Source organism: Loxodonta africana, chromosome 2 (genome assembly GCF_030014295.1).
Source record: "Loxodonta africana isolate mLoxAfr1 chromosome 2, mLoxAfr1.hap2, whole genome shotgun sequence".
In the NCBI taxonomy this organism is placed as follows: Eukaryota; Metazoa; Chordata; class Mammalia; order Proboscidea; family Elephantidae; genus Loxodonta; species Loxodonta africana.
In genome coordinates, this window is record NC_087343.1 from 157,696,361 (window position 1) to 157,723,081 (window position 26,721).

Below are 26,721 nucleotides of genomic sequence, written 5' to 3' on the forward strand. Positions count from 1 at the left end.
GCAACTTGCTTTTATCACTTAATATAGACTTTGTTCAATACTAGTATATGTAAAACCTAAAAAAAACCAAACACCTTGCTGTTGAGTCGATTCCAACTCATAGAGACCCTATAGGACAGAGTAGAACTGCCCCATAGGGCCTGCAAGGCTGTAATCCTTATGGAAGCAGACTGTCGCATCTTTCTCCTGCAGAGCGGCTGGTGGGCTTCTGTTGCTGACCTTGTGGTTAGCAGCAGAGCACTTAACCTCTGCACCACCAGGGCCAAAGACAAAGGCAAATTATAAGAACAGTTACTGGTTAGTCTATTATATATGTGTTATTTATATTGTTCAACAGCTTTTATTATCAGAGACTCCTTTAAGATTCTCATGATAGCTGTGGGCCCCTTTCCCAGAAACATTTTTAAGCACCCAAGGTTGGAATACACTTTTAGGGGCTGCATTGAATCCCTAGAGTTTATCCCAGACCCTTTTCTAGCCCACCACCTATGACCAGGCTAAGTCCCTTAGAGCACCTAAACTCTGCAAAGATTACCTGCTATATGTAATCACACATAAAAACGATAGTAAACTATAAAATACAAAGCTTTCATGCATGTGTACTATTGAGTTGAAATCAACTCAGTGGCAACAGACTTTTCATGCAGTTGAAATGAAAATAGCTTAGTTCTAAATATTCTGAGTGAAAAATTCTGAATATATTCCTTGAAATAGAAATACATGCCATGTATTGGGGTTCCTGCTTTGCTGGAGCCCTGGTGGTACAGTGGTTAAGAGCTCGGCTGCTAACCAAAAGGTTGGCAGTTTGAATCCACTGGCGGCTCCTTGGAAACCCTATGGGCCAGTTCTACTCTGTCCTGTAGGGTTCCTATGAGTTGGAGCTGACTCGATGGCAGCGGGTTTGGTTTTTTGTTCTGCTTTGCTGGGCCTGAAGAATCAGCTCATTCTACCTATTGGTTAATATAAAAATAAACCTCATGTGTCAAACCAGAAAGGAAAGTGAGTTGCTAAATGAATTTCATATAAGATGTACAAATCAGCACAAATTCTGCTACTCTAGGGTATTACTTCCAAATTTTCTTTTACAGTACCATGTATTTGATGGTATTATAGCTAATAATAGCTAACATTTATTGAGGACTCAACATGTTCCAGACTTCGTATTAAGTACTTTACATGCTTTATCTTATTTGGTCCCCACAGCATGCCCAGGCATGTGGGTGATTTTATCAGCCTGATTTTACAGAAGAGAGAACTGAGTTTTATAGAGATTAGGTGAGTTGCCTAAAGTCACACATATAGAAAGTTCTAGAGTCAGGAGACAAACCCACTCCTGCTGTCTGTGACCCGCCCTCTATCCATCCATCTATAGATAGGCATTTTTGTATGACAACAACATTGCACATGCTTTTGAGATCTAGTTCTCCGATTTAGCTTTTGTCTATGTGGCCTTAACTTTACAGATTAAAACACAAATACAAACAACATCAGAAAAGAAAAATAAATCCCCAAACTCATGTTCTTAGCATTCAGCTCAGAGGCTTCTAAATAAGATATTCAGAAGTTGGGAGTTGCCATTAGAGGATTATCAGTTCTCCAGACTAACTCTCAAATTAAATGTTTATGTTAGAAAAATGTGAAACCTCTGGAGGAATGCCATCCATTGGAAAGAGGCAGATAGTGGAAACCACTGGGAATTAGCCAGAGAACTGTATAACATAGGAGTATCTCACCCTCTGGGCCTTGGTTTTCCTCTGTAAAAGGGTGGGGGTGATACTATCCAATATCCACTTCCAATTCTGAAATTAACGTATCCTCCTACCTATGGTTTTCTTCCTGCTCTGTTCTATTAAAATCCTGTCTATTCTTCTAAACCAGCTGAATCTAGTAAGGTCAGATCATTTGGGAGAAATATCTCTTTCGCTTCTGAGACATTGAAAGGAGAAAGTTTAGCCCTTGTTGACCTCCCTCTTGGGAGCATGTTGTTGTTATTGTTGTTGTTGCGTTAGGTGCTGTCGAGTCAGTTCCGACTCATAGCGGCCCTATGTATAATAGAAGGAAACACTGCCCAGTCCTGTGCCATGACCACAATTGTTATGCTTGAGCCAATTGTTGCAGCCACTGTGTCAGCCCATCTCATTGAAAACACAGTGAAGTTTTGAATTCTGCTGAGTTTATTGCTTACTTGTTTCATGTATGAGTTCTTTTTTCCTTAAGAAGATTGAAAATTCTTTAAGGCAGGGACCATTACTTAACATAGTTTAAAAAAAAAAAAAAATTAGAACCTGCTAAAAGTCTTCCTCAATAAAATGTGCATGATTGGTTATCTTTATTTTACACTGTCCACATTATAGCTTTTTTACCTTTACATCTCATTAGAAGGGCTTGAAAAAAATCTCCATAAATATGCCGCACAAGGAGAGATTTATTTATATCAAGGAAATGGCTCACGTGGTTGTAGAAAGCTGGAAAGTCCCAAGTCCATGGGTCAGACTGGATGCTTCTCCTGACTCACATAGCTGCAGGGGCTGGCGAACCCAAGATTGGCAGGTCAGACAGCAGGCTTCTGGCTCACAGGCTGCAGAGGCCAACAAATCCCAAGTTCGACAGGTAAGCTCCTAGCTCAGATCCCAAGAACCAGAGGTGAGATGCAGAATCCAGAGCAAGCAAAAGCCAAAGAGCTTTACCAGAAAGTCCACCTTGGTTGGATTCAGGCCATACCACCAAGGAAACACCCTTTCAACTGAATGGCTGCTCATAGCACATCTCATCATGAAGGTGATTACATTATATCAGATTTCTTTGTGGAGGTGATTACATCATTACATAGCTGCCAAACTACATCATAACTCTCAAACCACTGAGAATCGTGATCTAGCCAAGTTGACACACAACCTTAACCATCAGAGTATGTATCTGCCTATGTATGTATATGCCTATGTATGTATATAAGTATGTGCAGGTAGAACAGATGCCTCTGCAAACAAGCCCTTACTCTTCTTTGCATATTTGAATTGGGGCAAATAGTTTCCATTTTTTTTTTCCATGAGACCCATTTAAGGAGAAAAAGCAGGGGTACGAGACAGTATTTCAGGGCTCACATCTAGAAGGTACTTTTAACCTTTTTCCAAAATATTCTGTAAAAATACTGCACCCCCCAAATGAATAGAACTAGCAAAAGCAAAACAAAACAACAAGAAATCTCCAAGAACAATACATCTCATTAGCCTCCTGGCAAAGTCAGCAAATTCAGTCACTTCAGTAACTTAAGCACTTATTTAACAGGTATTTATTGAGCCTCTACTGTCTGAGAAGCATTCTACTAGGCACTAAGAACCTTGCATTAAAGAGGATGGGAAATACGGCTGTTCTGGTGCACTGTAATGATTGCCATGGTAGAGGACTACATTGTCCATAGAAGCCTAGAGGGGTGATGACTGACTGTTCACAAGCTAAGGCTTGAATCCAGAGATGGAGTTGGAGCTGGGATGGACTCAGAAAGGTGCTCTTAGGAGCAAAGCTTTGACCTGGCCTTGGCACCCTTCCCTGTGCAAGAAAGTATCCCTGCCATCAACATGGGCAGGTTATGTATCCAGACTTGGTGGCTGAAAAGCTGGCTGTGGTCAAGACTATGGCTCATGTAACTGGGTACTAGTGGCAGATTCTTAATCCCCAAGCTGAATCTTTACAGTCGTCTTCATGGCAAGTACATTTTCGGCAGAGCCTATTTACTTGCAGACAGATCAAAAGACAGCCATTTTAGTTGCTAGGAGAATGTAAAATGGTTCACTTGCTGTGGAAAACAGTTCATGGTTCCTTAAAAAGTTAAATGCAGAATTAACGTTTGTTCCAGCAATTCCACTCATAAGTAAATACTCCAAAGACTAGAAAGCAGGTACTCAACCAAATACACGTACACACATATTTGTAGCAACACTATTCACAATAGCCATGAGGTGGAAAGAGCCCCGATGTCCAACAGTGGATGAATGGGTAATGGAAATGTGGTATATACATATAAATGGAATATTGTTCAACCATCAGAAGGAATTAACTACTAATACACCCTACAATATGGATGGACTTCTAAAACATTATGCTTAGTGAAAGAAACCAGACACAAAAAGTCACATATCGTAGATTCCATTTATCTGAAATATACGGAATAGGTAAATCCACAGAGACAGGATGCAGACTGGTGGTTGCCAGGGGCTGGGGGTTGGGAGAATGGGAAGACACTACTTAACGAGTATGGGGCAATGGAAATATTTTGGAGTTAAATAGAGATGGTGAGGAAGAAGAAATAATTAAAACTAAAAACAATAAGGAGAGCAACAAAAAGGAGTGATTGTAGAGAATGATCCTGAAAGGTCAGTTTCAGATTTCCCTTTTGAATTTCAGCGCTTGGTTTACTCCCTGTTGGAAGAAGGGCTGTAGCTTCTAGTGTATAATTGTGTGCATCCCTGGAGTTTTTATTTACTTAGGCTGCTTTCTCTGCAAATGGTGATTCATTCAGCATAATCCTGGAGATAGAATTGAAACGCAAATGTACTCTTTACTCTCCTTTCTACCTGTGAGGAGAAAAAACCAAATCAAACCCTTTGCCTTTGAGTCTTTTTTGACTCATAGCAACCCTATAAGACAGAGTAGAACTGCCCCACAGGGTTTCTAATGCGAGGATGTTTACTGAAGCAGGTTGCCGCGTCTTTCTCCCAGGAAGCAGGTGGAGGGTTTGAACCACTGATCTTTCGGTAAATAGCCAAGCTTTAAACTACTGCACCACCAGAACTACTTCCTGCAAGGAGAAAGGCTAAGAAATAAAGAGTATACTTCCTTCCCAGCACATACTACTGAAAGCAAACAAGAAGACAATAAGCACCCCCTTCTTTCTTTTCCTTATCTTAAAACATTTGCATGAAGCCAGTTCTGACTCATGATGAACTCATGTGTTACAGAATAGAGATGCTCCATATGGTTTTCTTGGCTGTAATATTTATGGAAGCAAATTGTTAGGCCTTTCTTCTATGGCACCACTGGGCGGATTCAAACTGCCAGCCTTTAGGTTAAAAGTAAAGTGCAAACCATTTGTGATACCCAGGGACCTTACTTTATCTTACTGAGCCCGTGGTGCAGTGGCTAAGCATTTGGCTGCTAACCAAAAGGTTGGAGGTTTGAATCCACCAGCTGCTCCTTGGAAACCCTATGGGGCCATTCTACTCCGTCCTGTAGGGTTGCTATGAGTCGGAATTGACTTTGATGGCAAGGGGTTTTACCCTGCCTTACCTATTACCTTACATAACTTTCCCTTACCTTATCTCCCTTCTTTTATTAATAGAACACTCGAATCACACTCCTTGCATTTTAAGGAACCTAGATCAAAGAGATTAGATAATAACAGTTGGCATTTGATTTAAACTTTTAGTGACTTAATCTCTGCCCTCACATTTCATATAAGTAGTAACACCTAGAAGTTGCACATTGTCTTAGTTTTCTAGTGCTGCTATAACAGAAATATCACAAGTAGATGGCTTTAACAAAGAGGAATTTATTCTCTCACAATCTAGGAGACTAGAAGTCCAAATTCAGGGTGCCAGCTCCAGGGGAAGACTATCTCTCTCTGTTGACTCTGGGGAAAAGTCCTTGTCATCACTCTTCCCCTCGTCTAGGACCTTCTCAATGCAGGGACCCACTTGGCCCAAAGGATGTTCTCCCCTCCTGGTTCTTCATTCTTGCAGCATGAGGTCCCCATCCTCTCTGCTCACTTCTCCTTTTTATATCTCAAAAGAGATTAACTCAAGACACAACCTGTAGATTGAGTCCTATCTCATTAACATAACTACCTCTAGTCCTGCCTCATTAACATCATAGAGATTAGGATTTATAACACCTAGGATAATCACATCAGATCACAAAATGGTAGACAACCACACAATACTGAGAATCATGGCTTAGCCAAGTTGACAGACATTTTTGGGGGACACAGTTCAATCCATAATATTCCACACTTTGGCCCTCAAAAATTTTTGTCCTTCCACATGTAAAACACATTCGCCCTATCATATCATAGCAAAAGTCTTAAATAAACTCCAAGTTCAAAATCTGGGGCAAAATTTCTCTTCATCTGTGAAATTCAGATTACAAGTTATCTGCTTCCAAAGTACAATGGTGGAACAGACACAAGGTAGACCTTTCCATTATAAATGGGAGAAATTGGAGGGAAAGAAGGGATAACAAGCACCAAGGAAGTCAACAGAATACATTTCATTAGCTCCCAGGCTTGAAAATAATTCATTGTTCTCTGAGACCATTTAGGCAATGGCCCTGCCCTCCAGACTCTGGGTATTGGCTACACTCTCTGGATTTTGGGTGGAGGCCCCTCAGTCCTGGGCTTCAGCTTCACCTTCCAGGCCTGCTGTGACAGCAACTTTGCTCCCTCACATTTGGGTAGCCTCATTCTCCTAGTCCATCTGAGTTGCAACTCCATCCCTTGGCCCCAGCAGGCTGCATTCTTCTGCTTCTTGGGCATGGCAGCCCTGCTCCCTCAGCTTTGGGCAGTGGATCTGGCCCCACCCTGCTGGCACTCATGAAAAGCAGCCCATGCTCTGAAACCAAGTTGGTGAAGATCTGACTCTTTGAAACGGAGGAGGCTGGGTTCCACCCTTTGAGACCCCGGAGGCCACGGCCCTACCCTTTGAGATGGAGGCAGCTCTGCTTCCTGTGCTCCTTGTCTCTTTAGCTTCTGCTTCCTCATTCCTTGGTCTCTCGGCCACTTGGGCCTCGCTGCTCACATCTGTGCTGCTGGGGCAAGCGTTCCAAAGCTCTTTTGCTCTACCAATAAGTGCCTGGAGGCACCCCACTCTGCCAGTAAACTTGGGTTGTAAGACACTCAGCTCTCTTGCTCCTTGGATTGCCAAGCCTGGCTCCACTGATAAGTGCTCAGAGGCACCGCACTCTGCCAGGAATCCTCCTGCCAAAGGCATTCAACTTTCTCACTCCATGGGATGGCTCCAGTGCTGTCTCACACTGGTCTCCCGATTTTGTGGTTTCTGTTTCTCTGGTGCTGCTTCTAACTGTCTGCACTGTCTCCAGTGTACAGCTTTCCTCACTTCCTTCTGAGTTCTCTCCAGAATTGTCTTTGATGTCCATAATTCTGCCAACAATCTCTTCAAGGCAATCTAGGCTTTTACTATTAACCCAACAAAACTCTTCCAGCCTCAACCCATTCACCATTTCAAAATGGCTTCCACATTATGGGTATCTGTTAGAGCAGCACTCCACTCTTGGTACCAATTCTGCCTTGGTTATCTAGTGCTGCTACAACAGAAATACCACACTTGGATGACTTTAACAAAGAGGAATTTATTCACTCACAATCTAGGAGGCTAGAAGTCCAAATTCAGGCTACCAGCTCCAGGGGAATGCTTTCTTTCTCTGTTGGCTCTGGGTGAAGGTCCTTGTCATCAGTATTCCCCTAGTCTAGGAGCTTCTCAGTGCAGGGACCCCGGTCCAAAGTATGCACACCCCTCCTGATGCTTCATTTTTGGTGGTGTGAGGTCCTTATCTTCACTGCTTGCTTCTCTCTTTTATATCTCAAAAGAGATTAACTCAAGATACAACATAATCCTATAGATTGAGTCCTGTCTTATTAACACAACTGCCTCTAATTCTGCCTCATTAACATCATAGAGGTTAGGATTTACAACACATAGGACAATCACATCAGATCCCAAAATGATGGACAACCACACAATATTGGGAATCATGGCCTAGCCAAGCTGACACACATTTTGGGGGGACACCATTCAATCCCTAACACATATATAACCATTGACTCCTTGAACCAAGGGGAAGGAACCTTGGATTAGGACATAGGCCACTAGTATGAGCTCACTGTGAATGTCCAGCATGTTCTTTTATTAGAATTAGAATATTTGTCTTGTGAGGTTAGAACTCAGTCTAGAACAAAGTCAAAGAAAAGATTTGCTCAACTAGAGTACAGAGGCATCAGAGAAAGGGAAATTGAATTCTTATGACTTTGGCATAAATTATTACATGCCCTCTGCAGACTTCTACTGTGTGAATAGGTAAAAATGGCTTGGCAGTGACATCTGACCTCCTCTACCTTCGTAAAGGGGAAGGAGGATCAAGATCAACAGCCAAAGGCTGATTGCTATGAGGTGGAGGTCAGACATGCCTCATCTCTCCTCCATCTTTACCAATTCTGATACCAACTGTCCCTCCCAAGGCACTCTCTACTTCTCTGCTGGGTTTGATAATCCATTGCAATGGCCACACAGAACTCACAGACCAAACTCACAGTTATGGGTTTTTTTAGGGAAGTAACAGGTTACTATTCAGGTTCAGGAATGCTCAGGATACAGCTCTTCCATTAGGATAGCCTCTTCTCAGCCCTGCTCGCAGGCATGCCTCTCTCTGGTCCCTAGGCCTCTGCCCTGCTCCAGCAAGTGTTAAAAAGCTCTTTAGCTCTGCCTGTAAGTGCCCCAAGGCACCTCACTCTGCCAGTAAGCCTTACCTGAAGGCGCTCAGCTTTTGCTCTGTGGGTCAGCAAACCTAGCTCCACCAAGTGCTGGAGGCACCCTACTCCTCCAGAAAGCCTCCTGCCCAAAGGCAGTCAGCTTTCCTGCTCCATGGGCTGGGAAGTCCACTGTGCCACCTCCTGCAGGTCTTTCCTGCTGCCATTTCTCTGTCATCACTTCTTGCCACCTTCAGTGTTACAACTTTCACTTGGTCTTCTGGTTCCAGGAGCATCTCAGCACATGGATCCTGGGTCCAAAGGATACACTTCACTCTTGCCTCTTCTTCCTTGGTGGTGGTGAGCTCTTCCACTTCCCACCTCTGAGATGGCTCATTTTAAGCCCAGTGTGATGGCAAAAACTGGCCAGTACCCTTGGTGGGCCACAATTACTCTATTTGCACAGTCCAACCCTATCACTCAGGTAGAAGTTAAAAGAGCATGGCAAGAAAGGCCGCACAAAAGCAATCCATTGCACCAGAGGATGAAATGATCAAACATCTTCTTTTGTCATGAATTTCAGATTCAAAGTTCTCTTTGCTAACTGGGTATCCATGTGAATCTTTGGCATTTCTTCCAGCTCAACCCAAACCCACTGCCGTCGAGTCGATTCTGACTCATAGCGACCCTACAGGACAGAGTAGAACTGCCCCGTAGAGTTTCCAAGGAGCACCTGGCGGATTAGAACTGCCAACCTCTTGGTTAAGTGCTACAGCTCTTAACCACTATGCCACCAGGGTTTCCCTTCTAGCTCAAGTGTCTATAATTCTTTAAAATGAAGATCAGAAATGACAGTTCCATATAGAATAATAATTAAGAGCTCAAGATCAAACAGGCCTTTGTTCAAATCCTAGCTTTCCCGTTTATGATTTTAGGCAAGTTACTTAAACACACCAAGCCTTGATTTTCTTATCTGTAAATAGATATAAAATATAGAGATTCTTAGAATCACATCAACTCACAGAGTTACTGAACGAATTAAATGTGATAAAGGCTATAAAATGTTAAGTGTAGTCACTGGCACATATTAAACACTCAATAAATTCCAGCTGTTATTATTAGAAGTAATAGTAGAAATAGCATTATAAATATTCTATACAAATGAACTCAGTCATGCCATTAAAACTGTGGTACATCTGGCTTTTTAAAAATAAAATTATAGGTTTTTTTGTTGTTGTTCCCTCTAGGAATTGCAGCATAACTTGATTTGTATCTCCTGTGTTATATGTTAATTTGGAAATGACAACTCTAACCATATCCGTGTAAGAAAAATAAAAGTCTATCATTTGTGGTTTTGCAGGGTGTTTCCTACTCAGTGGCATTTGGCTAAGGGGTTCCACAGAGGAGGAGAGCCATCCCAACATTCCACTTACGAATCCCTACTTTCTGATGTGAGTAGATGGAGACATTGTGAGGCAGAGAGAGTAGGGTGAGGGCTCTACCTTCCTGATGTTCCAGAGCAAGCCCCTCTCTCATCTCAGGTGTCACTCTAGAATGTAATCTTAAAACATGTTGGATCAGAGTCTGTGGCCTTAAAAAAAAAAGAAAATTAGAATATTCTGGGACAAAATGCAATAGAGAATAGGAAGATAAAATAAAACACCATAGCTTTCATAAATATGTATATATATATATATTTAATATGTCTGGTAACAGGCACTATATTAGAATCAGAGCTGAGAGATGTAAGAAAAAAAATCAAGATATGATCTGCCTCTCTAGAAGCTCACAACTCAGTGGATAATATGATGCAATAAAGGACAAAACAGGAGCCTGTCTAGGCTAACTTCTGCCTGGGAAATCTGAAAAACTTCACTGAGGAGATGATATTTGAAATGGGCTTTGAAGAATATGCAGGAGTTTGCTAAGTGAAGGACGGAAAGGAAAATGTTGTAGTTTTGACTTTTCAAGTCACCCAAACTCTCTGTGTTTCCATTTGTGATCATCCAGGGAAAGATACCTTTTTGCTTCCCCTTCCTTTAGCTAATCCCCTGCTTGTTAAAGTGTGCTCCCTGGATACCTGCTCAACATCACCTAAGGTGCCTCTGGAAATGCAGATAGTCAGACTCCATCCCAGACTGACTAAAATAGAATCTACAGAGATGGGACATAAACATTAATTTTCTTAGACTCTTTGGTGACCTATGGTCCTATGGTACCCCAGCCAGTTTTTATGCAACCAGGTAGTGCAACTAGAATTGTGAGTGGGTAAAAATTTTGTGTCTTTTGGCTTTTGTATCCCAGATAAGCCTTGTAAGCATATTTATGGTTTTTTGTGTGATAGTTAGGTGGCCCTGGTGGGCTTGGTTTGGGGTTTTTTTGTTTTTGTTTTTTTCTTTGTGTGTCGTATTTGGAAAACCAGAGGTTCCCCATGTACCCTAATGGAGGGCACCTCACCATATTTTCAGCAACCAAGGTTCATTGGGACAGGTTGCTTGAGAATGCAAAAGTTCATTTGGTAACCATGTAGTCCCAGATGATATTTCTCAAAATCCATACTACCAACCAAAAATTTAAACACCTCATGACTTAGCATACTTCCATTAATGAACACACATGATATCAAACAAACAAACAAAAAAATCAAAGCAGAAAATAATAAGGCCACCATAAGGCCTAAAAAGCAACTCAGATGTGGTAAGCAGTTCAGCTGCTTCCATTTTTTTAAGCTCCTGGCACACAGCATATGAAGAAATGCCACAACAGCGTTACCAAAACTATGATGTTTAATCTGTTTGCATTTAGCCAATTAATTATTTTCACGCACATTCAAAATAGAAAGACTGCATATATAATCTCAATTGGTAATTGTGTAAAAAGGTAATATTATAGGCCTTTTGTGAATATGGGACCCTGGGGTAAATGGCACCCAAAGCCCCTGCCTCACGCCCATTAGCCCTTTTAACATATTTCCCAGGGGCATTTTATGCAGCTTACCAATTTCCAATTCCACAAACCCACATTTGAGACTTGCTGTCTAGTTGTCTACCCTCAATACATAGATGAGGAAAATGAGGCTCACAGTAATATGTATATATTAATAGCATCACAAAACTAAAGCTGAAAGGACTTTTGCAGTCGTGTGTCTAATCCCTCATTTTCCAAATGAGAAGAACATGCATGGGGCTGAGGATATAGTAAGCACCTAGTAAAATATTTACTGAAATGTAAACCACTCTTATCCAGGGGCTTAATATGGCTTATTTCTGTGGGACTGATTATAAATGGAATATCCTCCCAGAATGTTTCTCACAGTTTAGTTTACAAGTTCCCTTCATTACAAACACTTCAGAATGTTTTCCTCAGAACCATTTCTGCTCAACACCTGTCAGACAGCGGCACGAGGTAGTAGGGCCAAGGAACTCATCTGTGGAGTCAGTCTTATAAGTAGGTCATCATTAACCTTCTTTCATGAAGACAATGGTTAGATCTGTTATGGATTAAGAACAGAGATACCAAATGGGGAGTTTTACAGTTTATATACTGTACTGCCTTTGTTTTTGTTATTTTCTTAAATTGCAATTTTGTATGTGTTGTGTCTAGGAAGTTATATCTGCTTTTTATCCCTTATGTGAGATTTCCATTCTCCTACCTCTAGAAAAGTGGTTGTCAGCTGAGGCAGTTTTGTCCCCCAGGGGACATTTGGCAATATCTGGAGAAATTTTGGGTTGTCGTAATGGGGGTGGGGTGCTACTAGCATCTAGTGGGTGGAGCCCGGGGATGCTGCTAAACATGTTACAATGCATAGAACAGCCCTTCACAGCAAATAATTATTCATCCCAAAATGTCAGTAGTGCTGAGGTTGAGAATCCCTGCTCTAGAATCAGAGCTTTTAATCTGGGGTCTTATTCTAGAATCCAGAAGTCTGTAGATGAACTTCAAAGGATCTACAGGCCACCTGATTAGTTGTTCAAAATTTTGTGTGTTTGTGCTTGGCTGGGGGAGAAGTTCTCTGATTTTCAAAGATGACAGCTTTTGTCTCTGCCATTTCCCATACCAGTAATGTTTTATCACAGCTTTTTACCAACCAAGCCTCTTACTTTCATTGAAAATTATTTAGCATTCCTCTGAAAATGTGTCCAGGTGAGTAGAGCAACTGTCTGTCCTGGGATGCTAGGGACAATCCTGGTTTATGTCCATTGTCAGCATCATCGGTCGTAATATCTCCTTTCACTCTCAGATTTGTACCAGTCCTGATTTGGGTGATATAAGGTCACCATTCAGATGAACTGTGTCTATTTCAAGTGTCTCCATCATTTCAGGAATTCCTCACTGCTGAGGCATAAACTGTACGTTTCAAAAAAATCCATAAATCCATGCAAGAAAAATACACAAATATATAGAACCCCCTCCTTGCTTACTATGACCTCAGGCTATGTAATCCTTTTGAGTTATAGGAGGAAAGACTATTTGACAAGTGTGACAATTATGCTAAATATTTTACTCAGGATATCTTTATGTACTAAAAACAGATAACATTTTGAAATCTTATAATGGATACAAAACACTTGCCAAATTAGGGTATGTTCCCATCACAATCTGTGGCCTATATATCTAAAACTCTGTGAAATAAATTAAAATCTGCATAAAGCTTGGTGCCAAGGGAGGCACATTTTGTATCTGAACTGAAGCTAGTATTATTAGTGTGTCTGTATGTGTTATATATTTTTCTAACAATTGCTTCTGGGCAAATCACTGAACATTTTTCTGAATCCAAGAAAATATTTCTATAAAATTAGGTGGTTGGGATAAGTTTTCTCAAAAGTCCTTTCCAGCCTAGAATTTCGTGTCTATTTGTCTGTTCATTCATTCATTTCTCCAAAGCGATTGAACACCTGCTCCCACCCAGACGCAGTAGGTGGTCCTGGAAGTACAGAAATGAAAGTTATCCTTTCAGACTTTAAGGAGTTCAGGACCTCGTAGGAAATGTGGACAAGTCAATATCCAGGATCTGTCAATATCTGTGGGAGTGCGGAGGTGAATCTCCTAGTACAGCCAGGGGAAAACTGGAAGGAAGGCCAACCAGATGAAGACAGGGAATTGTAGTATTTACGATTTAAATATAATTTAGTTATCACAGGTGTGATTACTGTGGGAAGACCATAGCATAGCTCCTCAACTAGATCATAAACCTCTTGTGGGCAGAAAATTACATCTTCCCTTTGAATCTCTGGTATAAAGATAATAGAGAGAAGTTGTTAAGGGCATAGGCTTTGCTATTAGATCTGGGTTTGAATCTCAGCTCTATGGCTTACTTTCTATATCATCTTGAACAAAGAGTTCATTTCTTTGAGGCTCAGTTTCCCTATCTGTGGATTGGAAAGGACAGTAGTAGCATTATCCTTAACTATTTAATAAAGTATTTTAATAATATCAAATAAGATCATCTACATAAGAAAAACAAGGCACCTAGCAAGTTGCAAGCACTCTTTAAAAGTTAGTTATTAGTATCAGATATTCTTGGTTGTGGCATTGTAGTTAAAGAGTGAGATTTAGAGTCTGGCAGATTTTCGTTCATATCCCAGTCCTGCCACTTACTAAGTATGTGACATTGGGCAAGTGACTCCATCAATCTCAGGCTCAGTTAAATGAGATTAATAACACCACGCAGACTTTATATGCTGGTTAAAGAAGATAATGTGTGTAAAGTGATTTGTGCACAGTACTAGTTACTTTAGAAGTCTTTTGTCTTTCCTTAATTCCTTTAAATTTGTTTGATTTATATTGTCCCTTGACTAAAAACTTCTAGAGAGCCATTCACTCATTCATTTACTTATTTATTCATTTATAAAATGTTTATTGAGCCTGTTGGGACTAATATTCTCTGTTTGAAGGTTAGGGCCATGGCCTCATGGGACAATCTAGTCAACTGGTATAATAATGTTTTTAAAGGTTGTGTTCTACCTCCCTGTTTGATGAGTTGCGTCTGAGGTCTTGAAAGTTTTTGAGCAGCCACCCAGGATACAAGAGTTGGTCTCTATCTCCTGAGACAAAAGAGTAAGAATGAAATCTAAGAATCAGAGAAGCAATTGGATTGTGGGACTAAGAGACTCCAAGAACCACTGCTTCTTCTAACGTGAGACCAGAAGAGTTGGATGATGATTGGCTACCAATACTGAATGTTTCAATTGAGGATATGATAGATGAAAGAGAACAAATGTGGAACAGAACTTCAAATTGCCAAAGAATACAGATTAACTGGACCCATTGAGGCTAGAAGAACCCCCAAGATTATTACCCAGGAATACTCTTCAAGCCTTGAAATGAAACTATCCCCTGAAGTCATCTTTAAATAAGCAAACAAAAGTTTAGCACAAAAAGTAATGAATAACATCATTAAGTATTGTGCTTTAAAAAAAAAAAAAATCTTTAAGAGACCAAAGAGATAACAGTAACTCTGAAGCATAGATGAAAAGTTTAGGGGGCAGTGAGTCTAAATTAGTGGGGGGACGGCAACTAGAGCAGAAATAATGAGAACGCTGACACAATGTGAAGAACATAACCAATGTCACTGAACAATATGTGTACAAGTTGTTAAATGGGAGTATGTTTTGAAGTGTATATTTTCATCAACTGTTAAATTGAAATAAATGAAAATAAATGTTTACTGAGTGCTAATCTGAATCCTGACAACAAGGCCTGTCTGTATGGAGAACCAGAACCGATATTTTATCTGATTTATCCCATCTTCATCTTTCTGCAGCAGTGGCACCAGTAGTGGCCTTAGCCCTCTCCCTGGGCACTTATGCTCTCTGCCCTAGCTTCATCCTGCTCCTTTGTGAAAGGCTTTCCTCTATGAGATATATACTTGACAAGCCCACAGGGTCTCTGCTTTAAGAACATCAGGGGCAATCTGGAAAGGAGACAGTTTCCAGAGTACAGCCTTCCTCTGGAGAGGGTGTGTAGCTGAGGTTAGAAGGGCACTTTGCTAACCTGTCTGTTCTCTTTTCATTCTCACCACACTCATGCATGTCAACATCTATGTCCCCAGTGTGACACCTTTGAGAGATCACCCCCAAATGGTGGGAGATTCACTCTCTTGTTCTTTTTCTTCAGCATCCTTGAAGCTCTTTCTTGCTGTACACTTTTTGCAGTTGTTCGTGCTTGACCTATCTATAATTCTCAAATTTTGTGTAGTAGCCTAGGTATAATGTAGTCATTTAATCTTGGTTGTGAAATACTTATTTCATGCAATTCAGATTACTGTTAAATCTAGTTGTACAATTCAAAAGAGAATACAAATAAAAAGTTTGTGGGGGGATTGGAATCCTAAACTTTTTGTTCACAGACAATTAATTCTCTATGGTCACTTTTAGAACCCGAATAAGATCCTAAGAACATAACCAACAAAATCATAGCTGAACCCAAGTCCTGGTTCCCTGGGTTCTGAACTCAGCCATTTTGCAGGCAGCGATTATATGTAGGTAAGGCAGCGCTGGAAGTTTCAAGCTTCCGCACCTGCGATTCTTGAATCGAAGCCATAGGTGCTGGGTTTCCACCAAAAAGGACACATGCTAGAAAAGAGGTTTCGAAACTAATTCTTTTTCTTTTCATTTTTAGTTTTCTCTCTGCCCTAGTGATTGTACTTGGACAAGATTGAGAACTGGTGGGCAGCCTGAATGTACTTTGTACTCCATTGACTTTTGGAAAGCTGAGCAGAACAATGTGCACAACTCCACAGGTTACCATGTGGAGGTAGATCAAATGGCATTTTATTGTACTAGGCTCTGAGAAATACAGAGGGACTTATTAATATGTAACTACACAGTCATTACATATTTATGCTCTATAGAATACATAATTAGAGCTACACTAACTATATAATTTATCATTGGTAGAGGCGGTTTAGGCTGCTCAGATAACCATGTACTGTAATTATGTAGTAATTGCTATTCTTTGAGTAAAAGTAGTAACCAATAAAGTGAAAATTGGCAAGTAATTGCTTTATAATTATTTTGGGAAAGGAATCGTTCCAAGCAAAACAACTGGAGATAAACAGATGAATCTTTCATTCGATAGGCGATGCTAACTAGCTATCAGAAGCCCTGCAGTCATATCAAGACAGATGCTGTGCTATTTTTTTTTTCCCCCACTCACTTTAAGCAATCCTGGTAGTTCATTTCCACAGAACAAATCCTGCTCATGGCTCCTTTAGTGGTTATCATTAGCCATTGTTTTCCAAGTAGCGTGCAAGTTAATTCAGAACAGAGTAAGCCTCACTTTCTTTTTAAAAAAATCTTAGTTGTTTCCTTGATGACATTTGTCATTCCCATGAACACAGCAGTGAGCTTATCAATCCTAGAAGCATTTCTTGCCCTGATCAACTTGTTATTTTTAATAATTGCCAATCAACTCTTTTCATACCCAGACTTACTTCTTATGAGATATTCTTTCTAGACTAGGGTTTAGAAGATTTCCCTTGGAGTTGTTCTGACTTGCCATGGCTACTAATTTATTTGGCACTGGAGGGGGTAGGGTAGAGAAAGAAAATTCATTTATACTACAGGTCTTCTAAGTGGTCTGATGTTCTAAAAATGTGCAATTTATTTATTTAATATTTATTTAATCACTACTTCAATTTAGATTGATAGGTTTTTGTTGTTGTTCTCAGGTTAGTTTTTTCTTTTTAAGGCAGTTGTAAGCTAATTAAGCCTGCTCCAGTTGAACATTTTTTCCACCACTTGTTTCCTATTCCCATGTGAAATTCAGTTAACATAACTGTATACGTCTTCAGGAACAAAACCAATAAGGATCAATACTCTTTATTAGTTGCTTGAGGTTACTTTAGCCTGTTATTTTCCTGAAAAATCCTTGCATTGCAGGAAATGTAAAAGGCGGTAGGATGTGAATAGCAATTAGAATGGTGGAGTTTCTCAGGACATAAATAAATGTACTTGCGTCAAGTTACAATCAATGAACAACCCTGTAAAGGACTGGAATTTGTGGAACAAAGGAAGACATATTAGAAAACTTATTTTCAAAATCTACCTACCTACCTACCTATCTATGTGAGAGAGCCCTGGTGGTACAGTGGTTAAGAGTTCAGCTGCTAACCAAAAGGTCAATACTTTGAATCTACCAGGTGCTCCTTGGAAACCTTATGGAACAGTTCCACTCTGCCCTATAAGGTCACTATGAGTCAGAATTGACCAGACACAATGAGTTTATTTTGTTTGGATCTGTTTACTTCTATCTATTTGTTTATCTACTCAAGTGTATATTGAGGTAAATGCCCAATACCAATTTTTTTTGTTTTTCTTAACATCTTCCTTTGGCAAATATTTTAGATTTGTATTAAGACTTTAAATTTTATTATGTGATATAATTCAAAGAATATTTTAAAAGGTAATGAGAAACCCTGAGTAAAATTTTTCACTGACTATTATGCACCGTGTGCCAGGCCAATCTGCTTCTGTAAAGATTACAGTCAAGGAGATCCTATGAAGCTCAGTTCTACTCTGTAACACACGGGATCACCATGAGTCAGAATCAACTTGACAGCAACAAGATGTTGCTGTTTCAAGCTTAGAGAATTTAAGGTAAAAAGGCATAGACGACCCTCAACGAGCTCATAGTCTAGGGGGAGAGGTGTTGGCCAAGCTCTGCTTAAAACCTTTTGAATGACATTAAACAAGTCATTAATTTCTCAGTTTATTCCTCATCATTTAAATTAGAATAGCAATGCCTGTTTGGCATTTGATTCATTGTGATTATTTATTAAATGGTTTTCCAGAAGGATGGAATCTTGACTACTGGGTAATGAGAGAAGAAAGGATTAAGTTTTTCCAGTGCTAGTCAAAAAAAAAAAAATCCTTGAGAAAAATTACTTGTTGAGCTTTGGGCTACATGCTTATCCTTCCACTTTTTCCTAGCAACCAATCACATGAGCAAGGAGAGGGGTACCATGATTGGTCTTGTTTTGGTTAGCCATTATGGTAGCAAGGGAGTGGACTCATGAGAAAGATGACAGCATCCATTCAGCCCTCCTGGCAGTTAGGTTTTTCTTTTCCTGAGAAATTAAGACCATTGTAATTTAAAATGTAAAAAAAATAAATAATTAAAAATAAATTAAGCATATATATTCCAGGGTTGCCATTAATTCATTCTACAGGTCAGCTGTATAAACATTGAAGTCTACAGTAAGATTTACAGGTACTGAAACTATTAGCTGTAGTGAATACTTATTCACTATTCTTACTGCCATAAACTGTGTAATGATGGAGGCACCCAAACAAATGATGGAGGCAAGACACTGCAATTAAGCGTTTTGTTCTTGTTTATATTCTTCTTTGGGATATCCAGCAGGGAAGTTGGCTGATAAAATGTGAACTGGTTGCATGCAATTGATTGGAGGTAATGTTTCGTACAGAATGAGCGTGTGGGCTCCAGACTAATTGCGGTTTAGATCAAATTCCAGCTCCACTGTCTAATAAATATATGGCCTTAAGAAAATTGTCTTATCTAAGACTTAACTTCCTCAATTATAAAATGGGAGCAATAGTAATAACAACATTGTAAAGATTAAAAAGTGATTCATGTGAAGACATGGCTACTTGTTATAAAGATATGTCTAGGTATAGTGATTAAGCATTCATTCAGCTGCTAACCAAAAGATGGGCAATTCGAATCCATCAACCACTCCTTGGAAACTCTGTAGGGCAGTTCTACTCTGTCCTATAGGGTCGCTATGAGTCAGAATCAACTCAACTGTAATCGGTTTGGTTTTAAGTTTTATACGTACTGATTAAAACAATTCTCAGATTTATTGTTGCATAAAAAAGAGATGTGTGAATATTATTCTACCTTGGTATAAAAATAATGAGGTACATAAACATAATTGCTGGTGAGATACCTAAACAACTGGTATCACAGTTTGCCTGTTTGCATGTCTGCTTCACCGGGCTGAGAGGAGGCGTACTTTTTACAGTTTTATTTTTTTTTTATATATGCATGCTTTACCTACTCAGAATGTATACAAACATGCATATCCATGTGTTCTATAGATTAGAATACCTGACATCAATAAATGCTCAGTGAAGATTAACTATTATTTTTGTTGTGATTGTTACTCATCTAAAATCTGATAGAGCTTTTAGCATGACACAGACAATGATACCACCTACAACCTTAATTAAGTACCATAGGAACATGGAGCTGTCAAAGATTGGCCTGCTAGAAATCGCTGCTGCTCAGAAAACTCACCTTCAAAGTCTTGTTGAGTGACAGTTCCCAAAGAGTGGTATAAGGCTATCAAATGGCCAGACCACCGATTGGTGTGCCAGATATTACTGAAGCAAGTCTTCTCTCCCCTGGCATCCTTTCCCATTTCTGTTTGCTGCAAAGGGAACATGCTGTTGTGAGAAGTCTCAGAAATTCCAATAACTTGGTAAGATGGTGAACTAAAGGGTAAAGAATTTGGAGTTCCAAGACCTGGAGTAAAGACCCAGCTCAGCCAGAGCTAATTCTGTGTTTGTGGGAAATATATGAAGCCTGCAGATGCTCCTGTACTTGTGGCCTTCTTCTGAGGAAAGAGTCCTAAGAAGGTCTTTTCAGTTTAACTTTAGGCTCCCGCACTGTATATTCTGAAGGAAACCAGTCGTGCTATCCTAGCCACAAGTGACTGAGTCAGGGTGCAAACCACAGGTGGCCATATGTTGGCTGGTGGCAACGGAGGTCAGTCATATTGAAGGCTGCTTAACACAAGTCTCTGGCCTAATGGCAGCACTCAGGTAGACAGTGGCAATCGGATCCAACTAGATTCTCACTTGTAGTAACTGTAATTGGAAAGAAAATACATAGAATAGATCCCTTGATCTCTGGCATTATTTTAAAGGATGGCCCCTTCCTCTCTGAGAGCTGTCCCCCACCCAACACATTCACATGCAAACTGGGGCCTGGCAGCTGTGTCTATCCTGTGTGACCTTTCCCTTCTGGTCATAGATGATTAGACGAGAGATGAACCCATTCCCGTTGCTGTCGAGTCGATTCTGACTCATAGTGACCCTATAGGACAGAGTAGAACTGCCCCCATAGAGATTCCAAGGAGCGGCTGGTGGATTTGAACTGCTGACCTTTTGCTTAGCAGCTGTAGCTCTTAACCAGAGATGAACAGCTGACTTAAATTCTCCTCCAAGAATTTAGATTGGGACTTGGAAACACTGGTCACATTGGCCACTTGAACTACAGACAGGTAAACTCTGGAATTGGGGGAAGGGCAGGTGCAGGGCTATGAAAGAAAGTGGGTCTGCTAAGACTAAAGAATGAAGCAGGAATGCAAAGATGCATGATCACACAGGAGTAACCAAACAAACAAACTTGTTGCCACCCAGTCTTTTCCAACTCATAGAGACCCTGTAGGAAACTGCCCCACAGGGTTTCCAAGGCTGTAATCCTTATAGAAGCAGACTGTCACATCTCTCTCCTATGGAGCAGCTGGTGGGTTTGAACCACTGACCTTTCAGTTAACAGCCGAGCACTTGTTTTGGGGAGGCTTTCTTGTTCCTGGTTCTAGTCCCTGGTATGGGTTATGTGAGGTTTCTTTGCATCCTCAGCATTAAGACTTTATGAAAATTATTTTCCCTTTTCCTTTTGTTTATGCTGTTTTGGGGGGCTTTTCATTACTTGCAACTAAGAGAGCCGTGACATAGAGATCCAGCCCTCCATGGCAGCCACTACTTTGCATCTTAGTCTCAGGAGTCCTGGGACCCAGGCAATCAAGTGTGCCCCCAAGGAGGCTCACAGCCCCAGTGTTCCTTGTCGTAAATTCCCATTGCAAAAAGCAATCTATGTCTTTTGTATCCTGGAAACTTTTCAAATTCCCACATATAAAGCTTTTCCTGTTTTTTTTTTTGGCATGTGTAGAATAGGAACAATAATGCTACCTCCCCTAACCAATTAACCAGTTGCCACTGAGTCAACCCCGACTTATGGCGACCCCATGTGTGTCAGAGTAGAATTGTGCTCCATAGAGTTTTCAGAGGCAGATTTTTTGGAATTAGATCACCAGACCTTTCTTTCAATGAGCCTCTGGGTGGACTTGAACCTCCAACTTTTTGGTTAGCAGCTGAGCACATTAACCTACCTCCCCTACTCTCAAAATATTGCAAAGGCCAAAGTGAGGAATTATTATTCTGTTTTTGAATTCCTATGTATTCTAGACAGTCACAGTAAATGAATTGTGGTGTTTTGTAGACGGCGTATGCATAACAATTAACAAAGTTTTTACTCTGCGTGGCAGGCAGAATTTCGGTCTCCACAATCTTTGTACCCTGGTGTTATACTCATGAATATGTTATGTTACATGGCAAAAGGGAATTTACAGTTAGAATTATCGCTACTAATTTTTGTTATTGCTAGGTGCTATCAAGTTGGCTCTGACTCATGGTGACCCTGTGTACAACAGATTGAAACACTGCCCAGTCCTGTGCCATCCTCATTATCATTGCTATGTTTGAGCCCATTGTTGAAGCCACTGTGTTAATCAATCTCAATGACCCCCTACTTTACCAGCCATGATCTTCTCTGGGGTCTGGTCCTCCTGATAACATGTCTAAAGCACATGAGATAAAGTCCTGCCATCCTCGCTTCTAAGGAGCATTCCGGCTGTACTTCTTCCAAGACAGATTTGTTTGTTCATCTTGCAGTCCGTGGTACATTCAATAGTCTTCACTAACACCATAATTCAAAGGCATCAATTCTTATTCAGTCTTTCTTATTCATTGTCCAGCTTTCGCATACATGTGAGGTGACTGAAAGTACTACGGCTTGGGTCAGGTGCCTCAGTCCTCAAAGTGACATCTTTGCTTTTTAACACTTTAAAGAGGTCTTTGAAGCAGATTTGTCCAATGCAATATGTTGTTTTATTTCTTGACTGCTGCTTCCATGGGGGTTGATTGTGGATCCAAGTAAAACGGACCCTGTGACAACTTCAATCTTTTCTCATTTTATCATGATGTTGCTTATTGATTCAGTTGTGAGCATTTTTGTTTTCTTTATGTTGAGGTGTAATCCATTCTGAAGGCTGTAGTCTTTGATCTTCATCTGTTTAAGTGCTTCAAATTCTCTTCACTTCCAGCAAGCAAGGTTGTGTCATCTGTATAACGCAGGTTGTTATTGAGTCTTCCTCCAATCCTGATGCCCCATTCTTCTTCATATAGTCCAGCTTCTCGGATTATTTGCTCAGCATACAGATTGAATAGGTATGGTGAAGGGATACAACCCAGACTAACACCTTTCCTGACTTTAGAACAAGCTGTATCCCCTTGTTCTGTTTGAAAGGCTGCCTCTTGGTCTATGAACAGGTTCCTCACGAGCTCAATTAAATGTTCTGCAACTCTCATTCTTTGCAGCGTTGTCCATAATTTGTTATGATCCACACCGTCGAATGTCTTTACATAATCAATGAAACACAGGTAAACACCTTTCTGGTATTCTCTGCTTTCAGCCATGATCTACCAGACAACAGCAATAATATCCCTCATTCCACATGCTTTTCTGAATCCGTCTTGAGTTAGTTGACCTTAATACAGGGAAATTATCCTGGAGTATCTGGGTGGGTCCATTGTAATCACGTGAGCCCTTAAAAGCAGAACAGAAAGGCATAAGAGGAAGTTAGAGAGATGCAGCATAATGAGGAAGTCAGAAAGATTTGAAGTGTGACAAAGCTTCAGTGTAGCATTGTTGGTTTCAAGATGGTGAGAAGGAATGTGGGTAGCCTCTAGGAGCATAGAGAGGCCCCCAGCTGACAGTCAGTAAGGCAATCAGACCCCAGATTCACAGCTTCAAGGAATGGATGAGCCTGCACATGGATTATCTCCTAGAGCCTCCAGGCAAGAGCTCTTGATTTTGGCCTGTGAGAGCCTGAGCAGAGAACCCAGCCTCACCACACTGTGCCTGGATTTCCAACCAACGGAAACTGTGAGATAATAAATGGATGTTATTTTAAGCCACTAAGTTTCTGGTCATTTGTTATGGCAGTGATAGGAAACTAATCCACTGTGTGTGAGGCATTGTGCCAAGATCTTATAATAGTTTCACAATAATCATAGAGAGGCCCTTCAAAATAGGAACATTTGTGTCCTTCAGTTACAAATAAGAGACTTAAAGCTCGGAGAGGTTAAGTAATTGATTCAAAATAATATAGTCCAGTAGTTGGCATAGCCAGGAATCGAACCAGGGTTTGTTTGCAAGAGGCCCATACCAAATTATTTCCAAATATGACGTCAAAATTTGGCCAGCTTGAAACTTGGGCTGCCCCATCATTCTGGCAGATACAGTGAATCCCACGGATCATTATGCCAGGTATATAACTCCTCTCATCCCCTCTCTGCTCGCTTGTCTTACAGAGAGAAGGAGCAGCTCTGCAGAAGCTGCAGAGAGTGGCCGGACAGCCCCACAGGGTCTATTTAGCCTCAGTCAGTCCACGGCAGGAGCTCTTCTGGGTCCTGCTCGGCCTTGCTTGGCAACCTACCCTCCATGTCACAGTCAAGGCCCTGAAGCATGAAATGGGGTTTTGCGCTGAAGCCTGAGAGACATGGTGCATGGCGTTTGGTTTGGCTATTTTCCCCCCTACTGTTTGTTTTTAGAGATGAAATAAGGGTAGGCATAAAAAAGGTCTCCCAGGTCCTCTCTGCAAGACGGCAGCCAGTGGTGCAAACAGGAATACAAATAAGGGGAAGGCAGAACGGCTCTCTGAACCCTGGCACATAGTAAACACTCAATATGTGGCAGTCATTCCTTTCATGATATGATTATTTCAGGGGCATGGAGAAAGGCTCTCTGCCTCCAAAATGACTTGAGTCACAATTAAGGGATCTTTCCATTCCTTTGATTTAAGATTAATGTCCTGTAAAATGTTTTCTTACCTTTGCATCGCTCCCCTGACACCTCTGAAATGCAGATTGTTGTAAGATAGCAAATAGCTTAAAAGATGTTAGGGATTGCCATCCAATCTAACTCTAATACCGCCGGTAAGAGGCGCCTGTCGTTCATACCTGAATGCGGCGTTTCCCACGTTGTGAAATGCGTATACCACTAAGGGTATGTGAGATGATTTTCTGTGAGTCTCGGATGAACATACAGTTTCGATAGTTATGTATTTTAATATGATTTATAAGAAAAATAGGTAGCACATTAAGTGCATGATTTCTGATGAGGCTGAAGGAGGTAGGTAGTAAAAATAATGCATCAATTGAAAGGAAAATATTAAGTGTATAGGAGGTACAAAGATGAGACAAGTGGGGAGGCAGTTTGTGGACGACAGGAATCTGAGAATCTGTTTTAGTGTGACTTCTCAGCTCATCAGGTCACTTTCAAAGAGCACATTAGGAGAAGTGAAGAAAGAAAAAGATCCTGGAACAAATGAGCAAAATGAGGACAGGGGAAAAGGGAGTATCAAGGCAGCCAAGAACATAGGTCCCCAAAAACCCATTGCTGTAGAGTCAATTCCAACTCATAGAGACCCTATAGGGCAGAGTAGAACTGCCCCACAGAATTTCCAAGGAGCGCCTGGTAGATTTGAACTGCTGACCTTTTGGTTAGCAGCCTTTAACCTGGCAGGGAAGTTTGTTAAGCGTGGGTGCCTTCAATTTTTTTCTCATTCTATCCAGACTGAAGGATGAGTGAACGTGATTGCTATTGGCCTAAGAGAGTGACTATGTCTTCCAAAATTGCCTTACCTGCCAGCGGGCTGTGCACTGAGAGATTCCTTTATTAATTTTAAGATGGCAGCATTTACCGATGGCTCCACTTGAGAGAGCAATAGTATCCACAGAATGTTGGTGCCAGAAGGGACCTATCAACCTCATCAGTTTAAAGACAAAAAACTTGGAGCACAGAAGTTATATAATTTCTCCAAGGTCTCACAGATATCAAGTGACAAAGTTTGGATAAATACCCAAGTCTCCTAAATCCTAATTAAATGTATTTACCCTGATGCCAATGTTATCAGAGGCAGAGATGGAATTTAACCTTGGTAAAGGACAAGAGAAACCCTGGTGGTGTAGTGGTTAAGAGCTATGGCTGCTAATCAAAAGGTCAGTGGTTCGAATCTGCCAGGCGCTCCTTGGAAACTCTATGGGGCAGTTCTACTCTGTCCTATAGGGTCGCTATGAGTCAGAATCGACTCCATGGCAGTGGGTTTTTTGGTGGGTAGGTAAAGGACAAGGTCAGAGGAAAATGTTGTTTCAGTGGTTATTATTTTTACCTTCCACGCAGGAGACCTGTGTTCAATTCCCAGCCAAAGCAACTCATGCAGAGCCACCACCTGTCAGAGGAGGCTTGTCGCTATGATGATGAACAGGCTTCAGCAGAGCTTCCAGACTAAGGCAGACTAGGAAGAAAGGCCTGGCAACCTACTTCCAAAAATCAGTCAATGAAAGTCCCATGGGTCACAATGGGCCAATCTTCAACCAATCATGGTAATGGCATAGGACTGGGCGGAGCTTCATTACCTCGTGCATAGTGTCGCCATGAGCAGGGGCTGACTCGATGGCAGTTAACAACAATAAGAGGGTAGGGTGAGACACCTGGTTCTGCACTGCTTTTTGGTAGGGAACAGAGGAAAAGTTCTAATCCTTGACTTCTTTTTAAGCCAGTCCTATGTTCTTGCTTTCATGCTGCTTTCTATGACATCTTGTCACCCTAGTCTTAAGACCCATTATGTCAACATGTTATATATTTTAGATTTTTAAATAGTTGGAAAACTACTTGCAGAGAGTTTTTTCAGGGTGGGCAGTTGTAAAACCAGCTTGGGGGCAGTGTCTGACCTCCTCTAACTTCACAAGGGAAAAGGAGAATCAAGATCAGCAGCCCAAGGCTGATTCCTATGAGGCGGAAGTCAGACATACCTCCTCTCTCTGCCATCTCTACCAGTTCTGACACCAACTGTCCTTCCCACAGCTCTCTCTACTGGGTTTGGTAATTCATTGCAATGGCCACACAGAACTCACAGACCGTACACACAATTACGGGGTTTATTAGGGAAGTCACAGTTACAATTCAGGCTCAAGAACACTCAGGATACAGTTTTTCCATCAGGATAACCTCTCCCCAGCTGTGCTCACAAGCACACCTCTCCCTGACCCTCAGTCTCTGCCCAAAGGTACTCAGCTTTCTCTCTCAGTGGACCCGAGAAGCCTGCCATGCTGCCTCCTGCTGCTAAGTCTTTGCTATGGAGTCTCCTGACTTCG

At 41.0% G+C, this 26,721-nt stretch overlaps 1 protein-coding gene across 2 annotated transcripts in view; it reads left to right on the top strand.

The window, feature by feature from the left end:
• The window catches only part of KCTD16 (potassium channel tetramerization domain containing 16), a 335,835-nt gene that overhangs the window by 187,470 nt on the left and 121,644 nt on the right, over positions 1–26,721 (top strand). The window contains exon 4 of one of the 2 annotated variants that reach the window (XM_023550283.2): positions 22,612–22,618. The exons of the other annotated variant lie outside the window; for it this stretch is intronic. Coding sequence (XP_023406051.1) covers positions 22,612–22,618 — 7 coding nt within the window. The remainder of the gene's footprint in view (positions 1–22,611; positions 22,619–26,721) is intronic. 2 annotated transcript variants of the gene reach the window in all.